At 42.1% G+C, this 15,486-nt stretch overlaps 1 protein-coding gene across 1 annotated transcript in view; it reads left to right on the top strand.

Moving 5' to 3' along the window:
- Nucleotides 1-305: 305 nt before the first annotated feature.
- Nucleotides 306-15,486, top strand: part of LOC103087678 (talanin) — a 67,179-nt gene continuing 51,998 nt past the window's right edge. The window contains 1 exon segment of the mRNA XM_082931124.1: nt 306-368. Within this exon segment, the coding sequence (XP_082787250.1) occupies nt 306-368 (63 nt within the window).

The raw sequence follows: 15,486 nt of genomic DNA, 5'->3' as shown, positions 1-15,486 counted from the left end.
GCCCGCGCGTGGGGCATATTAACCTGTCACTGGCAAAGCCCACTGGGGTGCCCGGACCGGGGTGAGGGCGTGAGGGGTGGAAGGGTGCAGAGTGGGGAATAGGATGGAATCTAGGTGGTAAGAGAAGTTCTAACCTCTTTTGTGCCTTATCTAGTTTCACTTGCCTGTAGGGTGCTGCGTTGCAGAAGCCTTGCCCCTGGCGCTTCAGACCGGAGCTCCTAGCACGGCCAAAAAAAGGCTGTGCTGACACCTCAGCTCCGTGGCCAGGCGTGTGGAGAAGCGCTGCGCCGGGGACTCAATTCAAGATGGCGGCGGCAGTGGGCCGTGTGCAGAGGCCGCTGTGCCCCGCGCCTAAGGCTGCGGGGGCCGTGAGCAGCTCGCCTGTGCCCACTGCAAGAACTCCGCCCCCTCCCTGCTGACGAGACCCCTATAAAGCAGCCCCGCCCACAGCCTATGGGGAGGGCGTGGACTCTAGAACACCTGCTCGCGCCTCTCCATCTTTGATCAAAGAACAAAACTTTCCTTTGCTTCTGAACAGAACTTGGTCTCCTTCTATTGGCACGAGTGACACGGGGCAGGAGGACCCTTGCTGGGGCCTGACTTGAAAGGGTAAGTGACAAAACCAAAAAGAGAAGGTGAAGATAAAGTGGCTACTTTCCCTGGATATTTTAACCTCAAGAGTACCAGGAAAAATCCCTTTTCCCTTTCTATCTGAATTTTCCCCAAATTATTACTGATGTCTAAAATTTCCTTCATAAGGACAAGGACTGTCCTTTCGTGGTTGGAGATAGGTCTTAAACTGCAAAAATACAGTGGAAGTGTTAAGGGAAGATAACGTTGATTCTCACAAAGGTGTAAATGGCTAATAAGTCATTTTTCTGAAATCAGGAATTGCAGAAGATAGGAGAGGAAGATGCACTTTGGAGCAGAAAGCAGCACAGAAAGGGTAAGCACAGAGCTCTCAGGGGAAATGGCATCCGGATCCCAATTTTACCTGGGCCAGAATTTGCTTGCTTGTTTGTCTTGTTTTTGTCTTCTTGCCCCAACCCCCCAAGAGTGTCTCAGTGAGGGGGAAACCCCTGCAGCATCTAGTGGTCCATTACTATGCCTGTAGGAAGCTTTGAATGAAACCCCAGAGCAGTCAGGTCTGAACTTTTCCAAACATCGCCGACTATCTCAGCAAAAACTTAAAACTCACATGGAGCTAGACAGAAATTCAGTTAACAGGACTCTGACTCTTTAAATGCAATTTAGGAACTATCTCTTTTCATTTGAGCTTTCTCTTATAATCTTATTCCAACTCCAGTGTATCAAAGTACTTCTTCTAAACAAACACAAATAAGCCTAATAACAGATCTCTTTCAAAGATGCCAAAAGACTAAAAATTTTCTATATCTCATGACTCCAGAAAAGGAGGACGGGAGAACAGCAACATAGAGAAATCACCCTCATGGAGGCAAGGAGATAGTAAGTTAAAGCTACACAAGTGAAAATGGCACATGGATGATCCTTCCTGGCTGGAAGAGAGGGCAAGCCATGGGGAGGTGAGGTGACTGGAGTTCAGGGAGGTGGGTCGGAGTCAAAGGGATGGAGGCAGGGGAGTCTGGTGAACGATTCCTATTCTACCGGGTAGGTGTTTAACTGTAGCCTTTGATAAGAAGAATGATATAGGAGAACCAATGTCGAAGAAAATTTATTCCTAGAGAAGTGGGGAAGTTCAGGCTATGACTTCAAGAACTGGAGAGATTTGGAAGCCACTACAACTGAGAATTAACCGAGGTTTAAAATCCAGTGCCTGACAACAGGCCAGGCTGAGAAGGGCTCATAACATTATAAAAAGGTCTCATAGACTTTAGGGCTAGAACGATAATGGAAAAAACTGTTTCCTGGTATCAGTCCATATTTGGGATTGCTTTACCCAATGTAAGTGATGGGACATTAATGTCAGAAAAGCATATGCCTTCTTCCTACAACACATCATGCGTCCCCACCAAAAACTTTTCTTCCCTATTCTCCTGGTGTCATATCCTGGCATCCTAAAAAGGGTGGGAGGGGGTGAGATTACATAACTGTCTGAAGTATTACAGAACATAAAACAATAAATAAGCTATGTAAATTATGAAACATGAGTCCGGACTCTCTTTGTTCTGCATCTTTATAACTGCATTTTAAAAAATTACATTTTTTCCTTTCATGATAAAAATCTAAAAGAAAACAAAATTTTAAAAAAACCTCTAAGTGCCCTCTCACAGAGAAACCTATTTTATCACATCAGATTATGCCTTGGCAACTGCTTTGAAATAATAGGCAACATTTTTGAGAGTCTGTTGTGTGTCAGGCACTCAAAACCACCTACTTCTACACCTACTTTAAAGATGAGGAAAACGAAAATAGAGAGGTTAAGTGACTTATCCATGGTCACCCAATTACTAATTGTCAGAGCCAAGACTCGAACTTAGGGCTACTTCTGAGCAAAGTGCATGCTCTTACCTATTACTTGATACCATCTCCCCAGTCTTCCCTAAGAGCAGGATTCTCAAGAGACCAACAAAAGCAAGCCTGAGGTTGGCTACGTGCCCTACAACCAGCTGCCACGCATGTTACAAATGGAAACTTCCTGCTACAAATCTCCAGGCATTACCGGTATCTTTCTTCTGCTCACATCCTGATGACTGAAGAACAGACTTTGAAGCTCTTAGGCGCAACCTACAACCTACTCTTGATAAGGAAAGAGAGATATTAAAATATAAAACAGCAGCAGGTCTTAGGGGAGAGTATTTGTACTCACATTGACTCTATTAAAAAATCTGTCTCTAAGAATAGGTTTGGAGCAAAAAGAATGAAGCCAAAATTTTGATAGAGATACAGATGACTAAACAGGCTAAAACTAATCTTGAAACTAAGGATTTAAAAATATTAGGGGAGGGCTTCCCTGGTGGCGCAGTGGTTGAGAGTCCGCCTGCCGATGCAGGGGACGTGGGTTTATGCCCCGGTCCGGCAGGATCCCACATGACACGGAGCGGCTGGGCCCGTGGGCCATGGCCGCTGAGCCTGCGCATCCGGAGCCTGTGCTCCGCAGCGGGAGAGGCCACAGCAATGAGAGGCAGGCGTACTGCAAAAAAAAAAAAAAAATTAGGGGAGAAGAGATCTTTCGAGCCTTCAGATAAGAGTTATGTTTTAGGGATAAATATTTTGTTTAAATCAGACCTGGGATAAGTGATGGAGATACAGTGACAAAAAGACAAAGTCTGTGCCCCTTAGGAGATTACAGATTGATTAGAGAAGGAACACAAGAATATAAAAGGTCAGCTCTGAAGTTTGATTGAAAATAAATATTTTTGGTTAAAAGATAAAATGATATAATGATTTCAATAGATTCAGAAAAAACATTCAGCCAAAAAAAATCTGCTATTCATTATCAACAAAAAAGAAATAACTCTTGGGAAATAGGAATAAAAAGAAACTTCCTTTAGGACTTCCCTGGTGGCGCAGTGGTTAAGAATCCACCTGCCAATGCAGGGGACACAGGTTCGAGCCCTGGTCAGGGAAGATCCCACATACCGCGAAGCAGCTAAGCCTGTACGCCACAACTACTGAGCCTGCGCTCGAGAGCCTGTGAGCCACAACTACTGAGCCTGCGTGCTACAACTACTGAAGCCTGTGCGCCTAGAGCCCGTGCTCCACAACAAGAGAAGCCACCGCAATGAGAAGCTCACACACTGCAACGAAGAGTAGCCCCCGCTCTAGAAAAAGCCCGCATGCAGCAACAAAGACCCAACACAGCCATAAATAAATAAATAAATAAATAAATAAATAAATAAATAAATAAATATGACATTAAGCCTGCTACTTAAAAAAAAAAAAATAAGAAACTTCCTTCATCTGAGAAAGGATATCTACTAAATCCATCCAAAATCATATTTAATTCTGAAATTTTATATACATCCTTATTTAGTTTAGGAATAAAACAAGAATGTGTACTACCACAATATAAGAAAATAAGAAAAGAAGCCATGAAATAAGATATAAGACTGCAAAGGAAGAGATTGTCATTATTTATATTGATAGTTTATTGCAAAAAGCTGAAAGAATCAATGTACAAACTTTCATAAATAACAAAAGAGTTTAGCAGGGTAGCTGAATACAAAAGCAAAACAGAAAAATCTAGTAATAATATTTGGCAATTATATAGCACTTCACACATTTCAAAGCACTCAGACATGTTCTCATTTACAAAAGATTTCCAAAACCCTGTGTTTGATGCATCAGCAGCAGCAGCAGCAGAAGAAGCTGCATCATTCCATTTGACAAACGTGTAACTGAGGCAGAGAGATTGCATTTTTCCCTTTTTTAAAACTGAGAAGTAATTTATATATGATAATATTCACACATTTTGATGTTATAGTTCTATGAGTTTTGATGAACATATAGTTACATAAGAACTACCACAGTCAAGTTACAGACTAGATCCATTACCCAATTCTGATGCTCATTTGTAGTCAAGCCCTCTCCTCATGCCTGGCCCCTGATACTCATTGATCTCTTTTCAATCCTATAGTCTTTCCACCCTTCCTTCCTCCCTTTCCCCTTCCCTCCCTCCCTCCCTCCCTCCCTCCCTTCCTTCCTTTCCTTCCTTCCTTCCTTTTTAACTTTAACCTTTATATAAATGAAATCATACAATTTGTAGCCTTTTACATCTGATTTCTATCACTTAGCATAGTACATTTGAGATTCATCTTTGTGGTTGCATGTAACAATAGTTCCCTTTTATTACTGAGTAGTAAGTATTTCAGTGAGTAGGTACCCCAGAGCTTGTTTATCTATTCACCCATTGAAGGATATTGATTGTTTCCAATTTTTGGTGATTATGAACAAAGTCACTTAAACATTTGTATGCAAGTTTTTATGTGAACATAACTTTCCATTTCTCTTAAGTAAATGCCTAGGAGGGGGATAATTGGGTCAAATGGTAAGAGTATGTTTATCTTTATCAAAAACTGCCAAACTGTTTTCCAAATTGGCTGTATCATTCTGCATTCCCTCCAACAATGTGTGAGAGTTCCAGTTGCTCTGCATCTTTTTCAACACTTGGTATTGTCAGATATTTTTAACTTTAGCCATTCTAATAGGTGTGTAGTATTATCTCATTATGGTTTTAATTTCCACTTTCCTAATGGCTAAGGATGTTGAGCACCTTTTCATGTGCTTACTTGCCACATGTATATCTTGTTTAGTAAAGAAACAAGAGATGGTGGGAAAATATCTGTTCAATTTTTTTGCCCATTTTAAAAAAGTGGGTTGTTTTCTTAATGAGTCATAAGAGTTCTTTCTATATTCTGTATACAAGGCCTTTATCAGATATGTGCTTTACAAATATTTCTCCCAGTCTGTGGCTTGTGTTTTCATTTTGTTAAGTGTCTTTTGTAGAGCAGAAGCTTTTGATTTTGACGAAGTTCAATTTGTGATTTTTTTCTTTTATGAACTGTGCTTTTGATGCTGCATTTAAGAACTCAGTGTCTAATGTCACAAAGATTTTCTCCTAAGAACTTACAGCTGGTTCCTGATGAAACCAGTCCTAAAAATTAGATTCTCAGTGCCTTCACTCATTATTCTATTTTACCACATCATGATCTTATAAGGAAAGTTTCGTAGATTAAGAAATAAAAGAATAATTACAATGTGGCTTTTGAACATATAGACAGGGCTATGTCATTTAGCAATTAATTTTTCTCTAAATTTCTCATATATGTTGCTTTGCCTCAACTACTCAAGTGAATTTCTTGAGAGTAAGGACCAGGGTCTGTAATGACTACCATGCCCAGCACTTTGGGCCCAATGGGAGACACACAAACATATTATGTACCCAGTGATGCAGCAGACTTCATTCACTGACTGAAGGTAACATTCTGGACTCTGCTAACCCAGAGGTCAAATCAGTCCTTCAGCTGGATCAGGCACTAGACCAGAGTCACCCTATTCCCTGGATGGGGCCACCCTCTGAGTGACTGCATAGAGGAGTTAGCACCTCTTAGATGACACTAAGCACACAGTAGTCACAGGCCCTCAAATCAACTTATTCGTTGTAGCAAAAGACAAACAGAAACAGGTTTATTAATAACTTGAAGAATTTGAGACACTGGAAAGGAAAACAACAAAAATTGTGAGGAATCTGATAAATAGGCCAAGCCTGCTAGAAACAAACGTAGGTAAATAAGAATTTCCATGTAAGTATTATGGGAATAAATGGCCGAATTGAAAGTTCAATAAATTGTCCTAAAAGTATTCCAGGAGTCACTGTCATAACTTGGATTAGAACTCAAAACTCCTCATTCTGAGCCTGATGACAAATCACCAGAGCCAGGAACATCTGCTCTGGGGCTGACAAATCCTTCCATGATGTAATTTCTCAGAAAGTGAGCTCCAACATTAAACTCCTTTGGTGCTGTTAGATTGTTATCTCACTCAGCAAAGAAAAGGTGAGTTAATGTTATCTTCGTTTTCAGTTAGAGTGGAAACAAAAGGCAAATAGAGTAATAATGGTATGTGTGACTAGGGAGAGGGAGTGGGTAGAATGAAGGCCCATATTCCTCTTGAGAAGCATAATATATCACAAAAATCAACTAGATAAAACAGAATAAAGCAACTCCTCCATTAAAAAAATTAAATCCTGGGAGAAGGCAGAATTGGGAAGCCTATTAAAAATGGCTTTTTCTATTTAAAACGGCCTTGTATTTCATCAATGAGAAAGTATGATTTCAAAAATGTTTCGAAGAGCAGGGTTTACTGAGAAAGGATTTCTAAATAAACATACACTTGTAAGAGTACAGACTTTCTAAAAAGATAGACACCTTGTAAGGTACCTTGTAAGGTACCTTACCTTGTAAGGTACTTTGTAGCTGACATTCTATTATTACTAAAATTGTTATGGTTTGCTGTGTGAAAATAAAATTTCAAACCAAGTGGAATTAGAACCATCGTGTTGACACATCTAGGAAGGAAATGAGAACTAGGCAGTCAACCTTCTGGGTGTTACTATTAGGATGAAATTGTTTTGTAGTTTAAAAATGACTAAAGATCATCAATTTTATATGGTTCAACCTAATTCTGAACCACAGTTCAATTCCAATGATCCATTTTCTAGCTATGGTATATTTCTAGTTGATATTCATTTTCCTGGTTGAATCCTTTCCTGATGGGCCCAATCAGACCATGATTCATGGATAACTTGAGGGTTCCTTCCTTCCAGTCCAGCTGAGGGACTACACTGACACCTTCCCCTGTCAACCACCATCATCATCTATTTAAAATAATGACAGCAAAAATATAGCCATGATGGCATATGGCATTAGCACCTCATTTAAGCTGAGATTTTTGGAAATGTTTAATTGTATTACTTCCTTTACTCTAAAGAGACCAAGGTGTCATGTTTGAGCTGCCAAATGTTTTCAGTTTGTTAAGTAAGATATCTCCTATGGGGGCAGCCAAGGAATAGAAATCTCAAAATGCATATGTCACCTTTTATAGGTCACATATGCAGAGGTCTATCCATTGCCTTTAATTGACTCATTTAATAGAGACTTGAGCAACTAGAGCATGCCCAGCACTGTCAGGTACACCCTGGGGATTCCAAAGCTGCTGAATTCCCATGTAGGTAAACAGACAAGATATATATCTACATGGGCTAAATCACATGAGTTGAAAGTTGTTTTTTTTTTTGGCTACACTGTGCAGCTTGCAGGATCTTAGTTCCCCAACCAGGGATAGAACCCGCGCCATCAGCAGTGAAAGTGCAAAGTCCTAACCACTGGACCACCAGGGAATTCCTTTTTTTTCTTTTTTTTTAAACATGAGTTGAAACTTAAGTAGCAAAGCAATGCTTTGGGAAGTCATGGTGTAATAAACACACACATGCCAAGAGATTTGTGTAGATAGTGTTTTGAATTTAGGAGAAGGAGGATAGCTCTGTGGCTAGAGAAGTCTAGAGGTAGAATTTTAGCAGAGTTTGAAGAAAGGGTAGCATTTAGAGAGGAGGAGACCAGAGAAAAGACAGTCTACATCGAAGCTACAAGATTAAAAAGAAAAAAAAAAAAAAAAAGCATGGTACCAGGATAGTTTATGGGGATGATGAATAACAGTATCCATTATTTATTATGTGGGCAGCCAGGTGTCATCCACCATGGAGCAGTCAGGTATAAATGATGGGTACCCTTATCATTTATTAGTGGGAAAATCCACAATTTCAGAAAAAAAACTAAAAAAAAAAAAAAAAAAAAAAAAAGCATGGTACCAGGATAGTTTATGGGGATGATGAATAACAGTATCCATTATTTATTATGTGGGCAGCCAGGTGTCATCCACCATGGAGCAGTCAGGTATAAATGATGGGTACCCTTATCATTTATTAGTGGGAAAATCCACAATTTCAGAAAAAAAACAAAGCTTCCTTTGTTCTTTTTCCACCACCCCTGCTCACATCTCCTGACTCTCACTTGGAGCCTGAGTCTGGGTGATTAGTACTGAACCAAGTTGGGAACTCCTCAATATTTCTGGCAGTGATTCCAGGTTGAAAAGCAGAAGCCACAACTTACTTTGCTGCCTTTATTATCTTTTTAAAGTACTAGAGTTTAAGCATTAAAGATGTTGCATTCAGAACAGTATGGAGGTTCCTTAAAAAACTACAAATAGAACTACTATATGAACCAGCAATCCCACTACTGGGCATATACCCTGAGAAAACCAAAATTCAAAAAGAGTCATGTATCAAAATGTTCATTGCAGCTCTATTTACAATAGCCCAGAGATGGAAACAACCTAAGTGCCCATCATCGGATGAATGGATAAAGAAGATGTGGCACATATATACAATGGAATATTACTCAGCCATAAAAAGAAACGAAATTGAGCTATTTGTAATGAGGTGGATAGACCTAGAGTCTGTCATACAGAGTGAAGTAAGTCAGAAAGAGAAAGACAAATACCGTATGCTAGCACATATATATGGAATTTAAGGGGAAAAAATGTCATGAAGAACCTAGGGGTAAGACAGGAATAAAGACACAGACCTACTGGAGAACGGACTTGAGGATATGGGGAGGGGGTAGGGTGAGCTGTGACAGGGCGAGAGAGAGGCATGGACATATACACACTAACAAACGTAATGTAGATAGCTAGTGGGAAGCAGCCGCATGGCACAGGGATATCGGCTCGGTGCTTTGTGACCGCCTGGAGGGGTGGGATAGGGAGGGTGGGAGGGAGGGAGACGCAAGAGGAAAGACATATGGGAACATATGTATATGTATAACTGATTCACTTTGTTATAAAGCAGAAACTAACACACCATTATAAAGCAATTATACCCCAATAAAGATGTTTAAAAAAATGTTGCATTCATGATTGATAACTTCTTTGGTGAATTAAACTGTAAAAATTAATGCAAGCTAGTAAATAGTTTCAGGGATAGTCATCGCTTCCCTGTTCAACTCAGAAGCCATACCCACAGGTGGTTAGTGACTTCACAGGGGACTCCCGCCCCCCAGGATACTTTTATTTTAAGAGAAGTCTTAGAGGAGAGGACAATGCTTACTCAAACGAATGAATTTCTCATGGCAGAATTTTAGACCCTGGGGCACCTAAGTGGGAGAGACAGTTTAGGACAGGAAATCTTTCAAATACCACCATATTCCAAATAACTACTTGAAGGGAGGTTAGCCTTCTCACATGTAAAGGACTAGTGCCAGAACCTCCATTTGACCCTGGACAAGTTTGGGGGCCTATTAAGATATAATTCTGAGACCCAGATTCCTCCAAGAGAAAAAATAATTTTGGCAGGTGAGCAAATGATAGTCACAGTGTAAGCACTGCTTCACAATGGCCAGTATCCATGAGAAGATGCTGCGACCCTTGGAGAGGCAAGGTGGCCCAAGCCTGACTTCAGTGAGCTGCTGCCCCAGCCTCCCTCACACCGATGCAGATTCACCAGGACCTGGAATACGGTTATTTGTGCCAGGCCAGGAGTGGCTGGGCTGCCATCATCAGACAACAGGACACTGAACAGGACTTTTCCTGTTGTCCCAGAATTGTCCCAAACAGCAGGCATTCAATACCCTTCCTTCTAGAGACAGTGGACAAAAATGGGAGTTAGACATTCCCCCACCAGCTTACTAAACATCTGTAGAACCAGCCCTATCATCATCAGTGCCAGTCATTCCCCCCACCCCCCACCCCCACCCTGCAGTCCACTCCTCACAGGCAGAGTCCTTGCAGGGGTGAGGGAATCAACAAGGGCCTCCATCAGCCTTGGGAGAATCCGAAGGGCTTGCTACACAGCCTTGCAGGGACAGCACCCGTGTGAGAGGCTATTCCCGGCACCCCTTGGGATTCACCTAAGATATTATTAAAGGTCAGGAAATAGAATTGAAGGGAGTGCGGTTAATTGCAGCGATTGGGGAAAATATATACTATTGTTCCATGTTAATACGTTGTTAAGATTTAGATGGTTCAATAAACTGGTTATAGTCATAAATCCATCACTGCACACTTTATTACATCCATATCACATTCCATCTAAATAACATGCCTGAAACAACTCAAATGCAATGTCTGCTCAGGGCACTATGCAGAAACTTCTTTAACAATAATCATTTAGGGGTCTCCAGATCTCTTTCCCCTTAACAAACCTACCTTGGGTTCCTTCATTTATGCTAAAGTATAAAAGACTTTAAAAGTTAATATTAATGCTTTAAGCAATCAGGGGAGGATTACTAGAGCCTTCTAGTTGTCTGTGGATCCCTAATTATAGGCTCTCACTGACATCCCTGTGGTCATTCCCAACCTTGAGGACTGCCTGTCAGAGCCACTGGGTGGCACTGGCAGGCCTGAGATGTGGGCAAGAGAAAGGACAAAAGAAAGGAAAACAGGCAAGGAGACAGTCAAGGTGAAAGGGTGGGGATAGAGGGGGGAACAAGAGAGGGAGAGAGATGAAAGAGAGAAAAGAGAAGGACAGTGAGAAATGAAACACTGGCCACAGGCAGCAACTGCCTAGTGTGGCTTCTCCCTGACACAGAACAATGAGTTGAGCACATTCTATTCATCTTTATGTTCCCAGGACCTAGCTTGGTGCCTGGCACTCAGCTGATGCTCTGGGTCTGTCGACTGGTGGAATGAATGGTTCTGCACCCCGAGGAAGAGGTCCTCAGATGGGGAGGTTGAGGCAGTGTGTGTCTGAACGCTCCACTTATTGTTCCAGGATACTCAGTTGAAAATTCAAGTAGTACCTCAGTGGGGTTCTCAACCAATGGTAAATCTTTGCCTTGTAAAGAGACAAAGCAGGGATTTTGGCACACACAGAGGTAAGATTATCCAGGAGTTGACAAACTTACTCTGTAAAGGGCTGGAAGTAAATATTTCAGTCCTTGCAAGCCATGCAGTCTCTGTCATAGCTACTCAACTCTGTCACTGTAGCATAAAAGCAGCCACTCACAAAATATAAATGAATGGGTGTGGCTGTGTGCCAATAAAACTTTATTCATAAATACAGGCAGCAGGTCAGATTTGGCCCATGTTTTCCCAACCCTTCAGTGCTTTGGGTTCTAAGATAATCTTTCTGATTTCTCCAACCTTGCTCTTACATCCTATTTGATCCAATATGACTCTTGGTACATGACTGTTCACTGGTTTCTCTCTGAATCTCTGTTTTGCTGTACGATTTTAGATGATAAACACCTTGGGGAAAACTAAGACCCCATACTTTGATGCGCCATAAGTATTCCTGTCTTCCTGTCTGATCACACTCAAGGGCTGTCTCGGGGGTATTCATATAGAAGACTCTTAGCTTTGAAATTCTCATGACATGTAGCTTCTGAAGATTCCGCAGAGGCCTACGTGAATCAATGTGATTAAAAGTTGCAGAACATGAAGTCTTGAGGAATTATACTGCTTGGGCTACAGTGAATCAGACTCAAACCAGTCTGAGAAAGGTCAGTCCCAGCTCAAACTGTGAAGTAACTAGAGTTTGTCTTTAGAAACTTCTAGCCACATATTCTCTATCCCTCCTTTACCAGCGTTCAGTGCCCTCATTCATTCCCTTCCCCTCACTCCCATCAAGAACTTGATTCTTCACTTTACTAAAGCGAAAATAACTAATGACAGATTAACTTGCTTCCCATTGAGGGATATTCACATTTTCATGAGGTTGAGAGCCCTACAATTAAGGGATGCAGTACTAATCCTGGGACGTCTTACCCCCTGGTGGTGATGTTTTATTTGACCGTGGATTCTACTTTGAACATGGTCAGTGGGAAAATCCAGGAGAAATATTAAGGCCACTGCTTATAGCCTTGTGGCTCTGAAGAATTCCATGGAATAGGATGTGAGTGCATCTTTTGAAATTGTGCAACACAGTGATGGCCCAGATGATGGGTTATTTGGTGTGTGTGGTGGGGTGGGGCAGTTCCTAAGAGAGAGACCAAGTTCCCTAAGGAACAGATAGCTGAAGTATGGCTTGTACTTTTGAGTTTTCTTCCTGGGGAAATGAAGGAAATTGATACGGGTGAGAGTTTTTGCATGCCAAATGGAATTAAACACTCTGGGTCAGATAAAAACATACTTTCCCAAGAGACAGATCGCTCATACAGTCGATCGTGACTAGATGTGTTGGAGGTCTCTCATGTATTTCAGAATCTCTGTGGCCCCACCTCTTACTCCAGGCACTAAAGCAGAAACCAGTTCCCTGAAGGCTTGGGCCAGCACCCTGCAGGTGCAAGCAAAGAGCACTGTGGTTACACTTCTCTCCGCCCCTCTGACCTGCAGGGAGAAGCAGCTCTGCACTCACGCATGGGTTACATGAAACTGTAGAGCCCCCTTGACCAATAGGGGATGAGATCCAGTGGATAAATGCTCCTCCTTCACTCCCCTCATGCAGATGGTTCTGAGACCACATTCTACAAGGCTCCTCAAAAGACCCTGGAGAGATGAAGCACCAGTCACTCCTAGCAGGGGCCAACTTCCGAAAGAATCTTGGTATTGACTCTTCTTTCCATGTTCACTCTCCTCGTCCCTCACCTGGTCCTTAGGATGTGACAAATAAATCACTTGCATCAAAGCCTTTGTCTGAGGCTCTGCTTTGGGGGAAACCCAGGCTAAGACACTGTGTTTGTTCATTTGTCATAAGAAAGACTATTGTCTGACACAAGCTGCTATGGGTTATCCAGAGGCAAAATTGCATACTAGTAAAAACACCTTACTCTTGAACTGTAGTCTTCGGAGCACTGTGATGCAAAGCCATTTTATATACAGGTCTCAAAGACGGGGTTTATCTGTGCTGCCCTTGCCCGTCCTTCCCAACTGCTTACTCTCCCTGGGTGTCAGCATCTTCTCCTGTCTACCTGATCTCTCCAGAGCCAGTTCTGGACACAGGGCCCACCTGCTCAATATCTACTTCCAGCTACAACTGGCCCACTGGCAGCCCCTAAAAGGGAAGAAGCTCTGGGCCAGAAGTGGCCACGGGCTGGCTACTGACCCGTCCAAAGCAACATCTGGCCCAAGAACAGCCCATGTGTGGGTTGGTTATGGCCCATCATGTGGCCCATTTTGTGGCCAGGTAAGAAAGGCTCTACCCAACTAGACTGATGTAATTAACTAGGAAAGGCACTCTGGCTCATTCAGAATTTGGACTTGAAAATATATTAAAGATTAGCTAGTCTACCTTGAGAGTGGAATGGAGCAGATGTGCAGAGAAAAGTAGACTCAACATGGGAAGGAGGCCACACAGGCAAGGAGAGTGGTCCTGAGGTGTTCACAGAGCAATATTAGGCTCTGAACAGCTTTGAAATTCCTGGTTAAGTTCAGATATCCTTAGAATAGCTGCCCCTCAATAGCCTCTCTTTCTTTTTAAGTTGGTCTAAACCTGTTTCGGCTTTCTTTTTTTTTTTTTTTTAATAAATTTATTTATTTATTTATTTATTTATTTTTGGCTGCATTGGGTCTTTGTTGCTCTGCATAGGGCTTTCTCTAGTTGCGGTGGGCGGGGCCTACTCTGCGTTGTGGTGCACGGGCTTCTCATTGCGGGGGCTTCTCTTGTTGTGGAGCACAGGCTCGAGGAGCGTGGGCTTCAGTAGTTGTGGCACACGGGCTCAGTAGTTGTGGCTCGCAAGCTCTAGAGCGCAGGCTCAATAGTTGTGGCACACGGGCTTAGTTGCTCTGCGGCATGTGCGATCTTCCCAGACCACGTCTTGAACATGTGTCCCCTGCGTTGGCAGGCGGATTCTTAACCACTGCGCCACCAGGGAAGTCCTGTCTCAGCTTTCTTATAAGCAGAAAAACCTAGAGGACCTGGTGCCCCAAACCCTTACCTTTTCCCCTCAAGATCCTGTTTCCTCCCAGGCCAGTAATAAATAATATGTAATAGGTATTATCCCTCCATAGACACAGACTCTCTGCAGGTAGGGCCTCACCTCAAAGCGATGACACTAAGGCACTGGGGGCAGGCTAGCAAGTGAAAGATTAGGGGGGGCGTGAGGACAGTTTCGATGCCCCCTTGGCTGACCCTGCGGAACCAGCTACTCAGATTGCCTCTGTGCAGCTCCAGCCCCATGGTAGGAATTCAGTCCTGGAGAAAATGACAGGATTCTATCCACATCTGGCAATTCTTCCACTTTGGAATGTACATTCCATAGAGGGCTGAGCTTGTGGCTTCTCAGCAGTCTCACCAGTGACTAATGTCCATGGTATAGGGAGTCTACATCCTGAATTTTCTGGGATTGTCCAGATTCAAATATGCCGTCCTAGGGTTGCTGTAAGTCACTGATCTATCCCAGAAGGTCCAATGTTTGGTAAATAGTTTCAAAATAATTCAAATCAGTGGGCATTCCAATAAGTATGTACATGGATTCAAAAGATGAGATTCACACTGGCTGAAGAAATGTTAATTATTCATAGATACACAGATACACTATGTGTCTAAAGCTATCTAATGCAAACTCCCACTTCAATATCATTAGAAATACATTCAAAATCACTGAAATCATTATAGAATTTTATTTTACTGTCAAAGTGTATACAAAGAAAAGGAGGGAAAATATACTTTTAAAGCGATCCTGCTATAGGAATATCCCTTTTGGAAAAAATGTGACAATTCCCAATACACTGTATTTCATCAGTTTTAAGATGCACATTTATTTAGAATTTTACATCTGTAACTAGTGTGCATCTTTTTCAGTTGTTGCTATTGTATATTTTAACTGAAAGCGTTTTTTTCTTTCTTAGTGTACATAAAATAATGGTGCATTTTATAATTAATGGCATCTTGGATTCAATAATATACAGCGTCGGTGAGAAAATTTGATAATACTTTTTTTTTTTTTTGATTTTTTTTTTTTTTTTTTTTTTTTTCGGTACGCGGGCCTGTCACTGCTGTGGCCTCTCCCGTTGCGGAGCACAGGCTCCGGACGCACAGGCTCAGCGGCCATGGCTCACGGGCCCAGCCGCTCC

This window comes from Lipotes vexillifer, unplaced genomic scaffold (genome assembly GCF_000442215.2).
Source record: "Lipotes vexillifer unplaced genomic scaffold, Lipotes_vexillifer_v1.1 scaffold1562, whole genome shotgun sequence".
NCBI lineage: Eukaryota > Metazoa > Chordata > Mammalia > Artiodactyla > Lipotidae > Lipotes > Lipotes vexillifer.
Note: the sequence above shows the minus strand (reverse complement) of the source record. Positions and strands in the feature narration are given on the sequence as shown.